Source organism: Nanorana parkeri, unplaced genomic scaffold, assembly GCF_000935625.1.
Source record: "Nanorana parkeri isolate BGI_ZX_2015 unplaced genomic scaffold, ASM93562v1 scaffold1058, whole genome shotgun sequence".
Lineage (NCBI taxonomy): Eukaryota > Metazoa > Chordata > Amphibia > Anura > Dicroglossidae > Nanorana > Nanorana parkeri.
This window is the reverse complement of record NW_017307326.1, coordinates 490821-501142: the sequence shown is the minus strand read 5'-3', so window position 1 is coordinate 501142 and position 10322 is coordinate 490821. Positions and strand designations below refer to the sequence as shown.

Genomic DNA, 10322 nt, shown 5'->3' with positions numbered 1-10322 from the left:
TCATGCTCCCTGCCTCCAAGATGGTGGCACGCATTCAGAGAACACGCTGGTGGCCAACATGGCCGCCGCACATTCTCAAACAAATTATTATTATTATGTGTCTGAATACAATACAGACCCCTGGCTTCATTTACATGTAGCCCGGGGTCTGTGTTCTGTTTTTTATTTTTACTTTTCTAGATGCACTTACTTGAAAAAAGGGGTCAGCATGACGACCTGACACTTTATTTTTATAGACTCTATTGTATTTTGACATTTATTGTTTACCTTCTGTTGTTTTATTTGATAAGAATACTTCTATTGTGCCTACAAGTTTAATACCTTTGAATAAAAGTTTTATTTTTATCACACTTTTTAATATGTTTCTTTGCGGCTTAACAAAATAGGAGTCTTTAAATGGTGCATATATTGGGGGAAATGGGTGTGGTTACGGGGGCGTGGCCACTAAAGGGTGTGGCCACTGAGGGGCGCTGTAAAGCTTTCTCGCACAGGGCGCCTAAAGGCCTAAGGCCGGCCCTGATTGGTGACATCGTCACTGTGCTGTACACATCCTGTGTAGAGAGCAGAGTTGCAGAAAATGTAACCCTGCGTATAGGCAACACAGACTACCAACCCAGGAATTGCTGTTCTGCACTAGTCCACCTCCTTTCCTTGACAAAAGCTATACTTCCTAAAGTAATTCTGATGCTCAATACCTTTTAGGCCTCTGTATCTGGCATTTGTTATAGACTGTTAAGTACCAAAGTGCTGTGGCCCTCCGTAGCTATAATAAGGCCCTCCGTAGCTATAATAAGGCATTGTGAAAATGATCAGCACTCAGTAAGACCCACCATTTAACTTGTGTTTGATATTCCTAATATATATGAACATACAAGCTGCCAGAAGGGCTTGGGAGGTTAAATCTGTCTGCAGCCTGAACGTCTATACACATTTTATTTAATTACCTCCAAACACAAACTCTCCAAACACAGCAGAAAAAAAACTGACACGTAGTGTTTTGATTAGATCCCCACAACTATAATTTTGAATTAGCGTTACATATAGAAATGTCTTATTAGATAGACTGTAATCGCCTTTAACATGTAAATAACAAGCAGCTCACACTGATGAAGTAATCATAACTCCCCAGGGCTATTGCTTCAGTTCTAGAGCTATTTATACACTGCCTGCTAACCCTTTAGGTCTTCTATGGAACTGAAATGCACTGTGTCCTTTTTGCCTTTAGGGTAATGTCACAGGGGAGATTTACATGCTGCAATTTTGAAATTAAGGTTCTCATGCTGAGTCGACAACCCCAGCATAAGTTTCAGTAGCGATCATTCCCCATTAATCAGATGAGGCTGTGAGAGACTTTTTTTTTGCAGCTATTGCTGCATGTATCATATCATGTGTGACAACGAACAATCTTTATCAAAACCTAGAATAAGCTAAAGTACAATATATAATCTCAGCCAAATCTTCCGTCATTTGTGTCTCACATGCTCCCCTTCCCAGACACTGCAGCTCACAGTGGGAAGGTTTCAGCAGCAGAGGGAGTAATGTCAATCCAGAAAGCAGTTGAGGGGTAGAGGGCTGCTGGCTTGTGAATCAACAGTGACAATACTGATAGCCATGCCCCCTGCAACATCTTCTCATCCCACTATAGTGTAAGCAGGCACATCTACATGGGGGTGACAACTATGCTCTGCATTCAGTGCAGCATTGTCCACCCAGTCACAGAAAGCTGCATTAGGTGATCAACTGGCATTTGTGGGACTTTGCGGGGAGCTAAGAGAAAACTGTAAGCGTAGATGTATTTACAATGCAGTTCTGCAGCACATATTTTTTTTCATGGCGGGCCATAGTTCTACATTAAAGCAAACCAGTTTTCACAGGCCACTGCTTTGACTTTACAGAAAGCTAAAATGTGCATTTCTAAAGCTTCATTCACATTGCCGTGTTGGGCCATTCGCCGACACGAATGATCGTAATTCTCTGGCGGGTTCCCTAGGTGTTTGAGATCAGTTGTAGCCACAACACCTGTACAAATCAATGCAGAGAGTTTGCTCTCATCTGTTCCTAACTGCATGTAATCAGTCCATGTGTGATTACATGTGAAAAGCCATGAACAGCCTCTCGTTGATTTGTACAGGATGAGTAGCCGTGGCTGAACTCAAACACCTGTGGAACCCGCTGGAGATTTACACATTCTTGTTGGTGTACAGCCCAAAATGGCCATGTGAATGAGTCCTAAGGGAGCCCAGGGTTTGGGGGTTCCAGGGCACCCAAAAGGAATGGATTTACAAATCAATGTTACCAAAGGGCACCTGGTGGTGCTTGGTCAGTAGTCAGGGCCTATTTTTTAACTTTCAAGTGTGGTGACAGGTGTATTTTAATGGTGCAGTGTGGCTACACCTTGATTTGTTTCACGAATTGGAGCTGCAGTGTGAAACACATCCACATACTCATGCTTCTGATAGGATAGTAGATCTTAAATAAGCCTCCTGAATTTTAGAATAAATGCTGACACTTACTTATTGGGGGACATTCATCAGTTCTGTCGCATGGCAAAGCAGTGCTAAACAGAGTCAGTGAGACCACTTGGAGACAGATTTCTCCAAGGTTATAGCTTGAGTCATAAATTCCTTCCTCAGTAGAAGTAGCACTCTGACAGAATAAAACTTGACCCCAACCACTTCTTAATTATGCATCAGTTTAGAGTTAAAATCTGTTGCTCCATTAGTAATTATTCTTTCTTAAACCTTTGCAAAGTGTCTCACTTGACAGCCCAGGAATACAGACGCATAGGACTGTAAACCTGTTGCAGAGACTTTTTCAAAGGAGAGGCAGCCTAATGTGCTTGATAATGCCCCCCCCCACTGTATAGTGCACATTGTAGGGCTGCAACCAACTAATCGATTAATCGATATTGAGAATAGTTGTCAACTATTCTTATTATCAATAAGTTGGCTGGATCCCCTAGCTCTCTTCTCCATGCTGGGAGGAGGGCACAGCAAGCAGTGGGTGGGTACAATAGCCAGCCTGCGATTGGATATTGCAATCTGAAATGGCCAATAGCAGCCTGGCTATTGCACCTGCCCACTACCTGCTGTATTTACATTCAGCTGCCGTCTGCGGAACCTTGCCACTGATAGCTGTCATTCCCTGGCTGTAGTTATTCAAGCACCATGTGCTTACAATTATTTAAAAAAAAAATGATAAAAGGTGGGAAAAAATTATTTTTCCATTTCGTCCTGACAAATTCTGCTGCGGGAGGTGTGTTGCAGTGCCATTCATTTTAATGGCATCCCAAACACGCCTCCCACTCACTGTGTGATTGCCCGCACTGGAACGCACAGTACCACAATGCTGAGCCTTCCAGTGCAGTGCGATTGCAACAAATTGTGCATACAGTTTTATTCTGAAGCAAGCTTTATGTTTGTAACACTATTTGTGTATTTTATTTTAAATTAAGGATGGTATTTCATTTTTTTATCCAATTAATCAAAAACAATAATTGGCCAACTAATCAATTATGAAAATAATTATTAGTTTCAGCCTGCCAAAAGCCCGTGGGGTTCCTGAAGTGATTGTGAGTCCCTAGGTGGCAGCAGGCTTTGGTACTGCTGCCTCTTAGAGAACTATGGGGTTAGTGCTTTTCCCCATAGTTCTCCTAAGTGTAATGGGAGGACACAAACTAGCGTCCTCCCGCGGTATACTGAGACGCCGCAGCTGGAACAGATCCCGACAATTATGTCTGGATCCACCCAGCTGCGTGAGGGAAAGCTGGCTCTGCCTATCTAGAGGCAGAGCCAGCTGTACCCGCCTCTCCCCCGTCCGTTCCGCCAGTCAGCGCTGGAGGATCGGACAGGGGAGGGGGGGATCCAGTCCCTCCCCTGTCACGGCTCTGTGCACGGATAGATCGAGAAGTGAGTAAGCACTGGTATGTGTTCGCTCACTTCCCGATCTACTGAGCCGACCTGTGACAGTTTCATTGTCACAGGTCGGCTCAGATTATGAGGCTGAGTGAAAATCACTCCCCTCATAATTCTCCTTTAAACTTTAGAGTAACTGCCTGGACTTATCATTTGTATATTGTACCCTACACATAAGCACTCTGAGTGAAGAAGAATCAGTGCTCTCAGCCAATTAGGCTCTACTGCTTTGCCCAGTGTCAGCCCAACACTAAACGTGCTTAGAGGAGAGGATGGCAAGCATCTGACCTCAGCTATTACTACTACTTTACTATCTAGTCAGCAAGCTGGGAGAGGTGCCTATGGGTCATGTCACCTATGCAATACTGTCCAGCAACAGGATTACTGAAGCGAGCACTTACCTTCTCATACATACACCTCCTGACAATGCCTTCATATATTTCATTCTACCCAAGGGGAATAAGTTAAGGTCAGCATCTACGTTTGAGGCTAGAATGATGGACCAGGGAGGACACACTCGCAATCTGTGACCAGCCAGTATAAACCTCCATCATACCTCCACAGCTCAATCCATCTGCCGCTCTATAACCTGCTAGTGTATAAATCCACACACACACAAGTTAATCCAACTGCCATTCTATAACCTGCTAGTATAAGAATCCATCAAACACAGCTCAATCCCACTGCCGTTCTATGACATGATAGTGTATAAATCCATCAATCTTTCACAGATCAGACAATCTGTTATCTCGTAGCCTCTATCTTGCTGGCAACTTACAAGGAATAATCTGATGATCACTAGGAGATGAAAGGAAATTATTTATTTCTGTCAGCAGACCCAAATAAGCTGGAGCTTAAAACCTATTTTTTAATAATAAATTCAAATTTTTTTTAGAAAATTATACCATTACTCTGCACTGAGACATGTCAAAAATGTATTCATGTAGACTTGCTTAGTTATGCCAAACTGAAGACACAAGTCATAATTTTCCCAATTTGAAAATACAGAAAGTGTGACTTTGAAAATTCACTGGGGCCATGTTATATGTCCACACTAGATGAAAGCAATGATTGACAGTACTTCTCTTCAAGAAGCCAAGAGCTGTATAAAACCTTGATGTAAATTAGAGAATATTTTCTTTTCAAGGAAAACCTCTTTCAATTTTTGACTTGCATATTAAATTGTGTAGTCCTGCAAATAAACTTTACTACTTTTCTTATTTAAAATCCCAATTTTACAATTATCTAAAATGAACTCAAACATTTGTGATGCCACTAAAGCTGGCCATGCGCTGGTAGATTTTTGTACAAATGTTCATTTGAAAAATTTGGTCAGAACATTTGATAATGCCATCAGAGACTTGGCGAACGTCCTTTCTCATTCATTTCAATGGCATTCCAAATGCACCTCCTGGCTGTAGCATGCATTCCAGTGCGGTGCGAGTGCAAAAAATGTGCATACCGTTTTATTCTGAAATAAACTTTATGTTTGTAACACTGAATTTGTGTATTTTATTGTAAATTAAGGATGGTATGTTTTTTATTTAATTAATAAAAAAAATAATAATTGGCTAACTGATTATGAAAATCGTTATTTGCAAAAATTGATTATAATTTATAAAATATTGCATATTCATAACATCTACTTTTGCTGTCTCATCGATCTCACTGGCTCATATAAACAGTCATTTCACACATTTGTTCCTTGTTTTTCGGGAACAAAACAGTCACAGCCATGGCCATTTTGTATGAGGATAAAGCCACTTCACTATAATGGTGCTATAATCCTTCCTATAAACATTGTCGATTGTATACAGTCAATGTATCAATGCTGACCGTATCATGGGCCTCAAGCACTGAGTAATCAAAATAGACGGAGGAGAACAGGAGGATAAAGACACATTTCATAAAACAAAATCAGCTGGTAAAAGAATACAATACAAAAGGTCTGACGTTTCAATGCATTTTGTCAATACTTACGGAGTTTATTTCATTTACAGCTCGAGAAGCAGAATTTGTATTGGCTTCATTCTTTGGTGCCACTTGCTCCAACTTCTTAACTTTTGGATCAGGTGGGCTTTCTTTGGCTTCTGGCTTTGTCAGTGGCTTCTTGGGACTTTGCTTCTGGGGTGGCAGCACATTTGAAACTGTTGATTTTTTGAGGTACGAGTCTTCTTTAACAATTGAAGGCATTGGTGCGTCCACATAGTAGTTGTGAAAGTCGTCATGTAGTTCTCCATTCCCTGTGCTGCTTGGATTGTGGCCAAAGGAAGCCTTTGGTGATGGTTTAGAAATGACCTCTTTCACAGAAGCTTTAGAAGGTACAGGTTTAATGGAAGAAATAGGTAGATTTTCAATCGATGTGCATTTTCTTTCAAGATTGGCAGGTGGTACCACAACAGAGTTAGAATATGTTCTCTTTAAATCATGCTGACGAGGAGGCTGCAACGGTTCTTTCAATTTTTCTTCTGGTGTTCTTGGAGGAGTTGTTCCTTTCCTGTAAAAATGTGGAGACTCTTTTGGAGATGGAGATTTCCTAGGCAACTTTTCCTCAACATTCTCTTTAACCTCTACAACTTCTTGAAACTTTTGCCTGATATAATCCGGTCCTGTAATAACAAAATCTAATAAGACTCTGAGTTTTAAATGGATATAGACATACATGATATACATTAGCAGACAGAGACTTGTTATTGTTTTATTTATTTTTTTCTAAAGGGTATTATATCTCATGAAAGTCCCATCACAGAAAAGGGTTCACTAAGAAAACTTAACTCGTTAATATGTATGATTTTTATATTGCACTCTCTCAGATATAATATATAATAAAGACGTATCTCAATGATGTGGAAGTTGACTAGTGACACCCTTACTCATTTTTTTGGGTATGCATGGCATTAATGCTGGAATGGTCACAAGACACCGGTTTATAAATACACTAGATAAACCACACTGTAATCATCTACATTTGTTTCAGGTTTCTCTGTCCGACCCTTGTGCAGAATGATGAAACATTACAATTTGCAAAGATGCAGATTGCAAAGAATTCTAAGCTTCTTGTAATAAAACAATTATGTTAACAAATACAGAAGAAATGTAATTATGTAAAAATATTTATAATTATAATGCTAAATGTGTTTCTGCAAACTTTCTGTAATGCTAGCTGTACACCGCACAATTTCTGCTAGTGATGTGGCCTGGTATTGTTAGCAATCACCCAGTAGAATAGATATAGTATTAAAAACTGATTGCATGGGAAAGGCTTAGGTCCTCTGTGAGACTTTTACTGCTATCTGTGTCTCTCACGGGTACATTTTCTTAGCCTTAGAGTGGGAAGGACTAGAACCCCTGTCTGGGCTACTTTGGAAAGATTTACCCTCACTTCTTGTCCTGCTGACAATGGTTTCACCAGACAGGAAGCCAGAGAAATACAGGGATACACATGGAAATACAAATCTGACAGGGATTCTAGCCTTCCCCATCTCTACTAAAAAGTGCATTTTCGTTTTCGCCTGTGTTGCTGTTGGAAGACTTCCTGTCTGGTAAATCATCAGCAGAACAGAAGAGGAGACATCTCTCTTAAAGGAGAACTATGGGGTTAAGGCTTTTCCACATAGTTCTCCTTAGGGTAACGGGAGGACACAAACTAGCGTCCTCCCATCACACTAAGCTCAGTATACCGCGAGCTACAGCTCGCGGTATACTGAGGCGCCACAGCTGAAGCGGATCCCGACAATTATGTCTGTATCCGCCCAGCTGCGTGAGTGACAGCTGGCTTTGCCTATCTAGAAGCAGAGCCAGCTGTACCCGCCCCCTCCCCCATCCGTTCCGCCAGTCAGCACTGGAGGATCGGAGCGGGGAGAGGGAATCCAGCCCCTCCCCTGTCACAGCAGAGTGCCGTGACCGGATCGAGAAGTGAGCGAACGCCGGTATTTGTTCGCTCACTTCCCGATCTACTGAGCCGACCTGTGACAGTCTCATTGTCACATGTCGGCTAGAACTATGAGGTGAGTGAAAAACACTTTAAGGAGTCCTGGATAGCAGTACAATCCTGACAAGGTTTCTAATACTTCCCTACTCAATCCAAAACTAAGAAAAACATTTGGGCTGCACATAAAGTTTTACTTTCTGTCCTGGTGACACCTCAGTCACTGGGACAGGGAGTGATGGGAAATGTTCTCAGTGGAGATGCAGGCAATATTAAAACTCTGTCAGAAAATTAAACCCTTTGCTACTCCATCCAAAACTAAAAAGAAAACGTTTTGGTCAGAGTCCTAGTTTAAAGCACACTTTATAGGTAGTGAACTGGCTCTTAGGTAGCACAGGCTCCTACAGGGGTGTTTTCATATACAAACAGTGTCCAGAGCTCACATGTTGGCAGTGTAGAATGGCAGGTCCCGTTTCCTCTGGCTGCAAACAGTGGCCATCAAAAAGACAAGAGGAGTTGGCCACAACATAACTAGGAGAGATCCAAATAAAACACAGCAGTGCTCAACATTTTTTATATTGTGTGTTCTTCCTAAAGGTCCCCACACACCTTACGATAATCGTACGATAATCGCGGGAAATCCCGCGATCGTACGATTATCGTAAGGTGTGTGGAAGCCGTGCGACCTCTACTACTGTAAGGTCGCACGACTTTTAACTTCCGGACATGTTCGAAAACCCGCCGAGCATCGTACGATGTTCGGCGGGTCTGTAGCATTTTTGTAAGATAAAAGCCGGACGGGCCGGTGTGCGCAAGTGCACACTGCCCATTCGGCATTGCGGTCATCAGAAGCCCGCCCCTTATAGGTAGTGAACTGGCTCTTAGGTAGCACAGGCTCCTACAGGGGTGTTTTCATATACAAACAGTGTCCAGAGCTCACATGTTGGCAGTGTAGAATGGCAGGTCCCGTTTCCTCTGGCTGCAAACAGTGGCCATCAAAAAGACAAGAGGAGTTGGCCACAACATAACTAGGAGAGATCCAAATAAAACACAGCAGTGCTCAACATTTTTTATATTGTGTGTTCTTCCTAAAGGTCCCCACACACCTTACGATAATCGTACGATAATCGCGGGAAATCCCGCGATCGTACGATTATCGTAAGATGTGTGGAAGCCGTGCGACCTCTACTACTGTAAGGTCGCACGACTTTTAACTTCCGGACATGTTCGAAAACCCGCCGAGCATCGTACGATGTTCGGCGGGTCTGTAGCATTTTTGTAAGATAAAAGCCGGACGGGCCGGTGTGCGCAAGTGCACACTGCCCGTTCGGCATTGCGGTCATCAGAAGCCCGCCCCTCAGGGGGCGTGGCTTGCGATCATCGCAAGTACGATCTGCCTATGCAACATAGGCAGATCGTACTTTTTTTAAGTACCTTACAACCATCGCAAGACAAAAGTCTTGCAATGGTTGTAAGGTGTGTGCCCAGCCTAATACTCCTCAAATGAAATGATTTTTGAACCTGAATACCTCCCTCCTCTTGTAGGTGCCGGCAAGTAGGAATTAAAGTTAACAACCCCCCACACAAACAATATATCTGAACCAGACTTCTAACCAATCCATAAACGAAACTTACAAATAAAACTGACCATTAACAATTAACCCAGTCAACGTAGCACTTATTTTTGGAGACAAGACAAGAATGCCCCAAAAAAAGTTTTTTGGGGCATTCTTGCTTTGTTTTTCCAGTACACATTGGGTCCCTCTAGCTGCCGAGCTTTTGATCATCTGAACTCCACCCCAACGAGCAGCGAGAGCAACTATCCTTGTGGGGACAAAAATATTCCCTGCACGCCTGTTTTGCACGGTAGGTTGACCGATACCCCCAAGGTGATTTCTCACAACCTATCTATGCGAGTATCACACTCTTTCTAATATATCCATCAAAAACATATCTATAGCTTTGCACCATAAAATACTACACTTAGTCGCATCTCTCCAGGGACTTTTTGTCGTCAATTTTGTTGCTCCTACTGTTTGGAGTTGTCTCTCTTTCAAGCGAACACTTATTTTTACCCTAAATATAAAACTGAAACCTTTAAACTAACCCTTAAAAGTTAACACCTTAACCCAACACTTAAACTTGTTCCCTAATATACAAACTTATTCAGTTCACATTATCCCTCCCACTAACACTGACCCTAAACCTAACTCTTGAAATACTCTAACAATAACATAACCCTTAACCCTTTCGCTGCCAAGGACGTATGGCATACGGACCTACAAAAGTGCTTCCAGCTGGCCAGGTCAGTATGCCATACGGACCTGGCATTTACAGTTCTACTATAAGCTGATGGTCGCTTTAGCGACCATCAGCTTATAGTATAACTGTTCAGCAGACTGTCCCCTTTAAATTAATAGCTGAGCTGTCATCAGCGGCTCAGAAGCCGCTGATGACCGCTATTATCAAAAATACCGGGC

The 10322-nt window shown here is 42.3% G+C and overlaps 1 protein-coding gene across 1 annotated transcript in view; it reads right to left on the bottom strand.

The window, feature by feature from the left end:
- The window catches only part of JPH1 (junctophilin 1), a 104636-nt gene that overhangs the window by 21091 nt on the left and 73223 nt on the right, over window positions 1-10322 (bottom strand). Inside the window, exon 4 of the mRNA XM_018567534.1 lies at window positions 5895-6523. Coding sequence (XP_018423036.1) covers window positions 5895-6523 — 629 coding nt within the window. The remainder of the gene's footprint in view (window positions 1-5894; window positions 6524-10322) is intronic.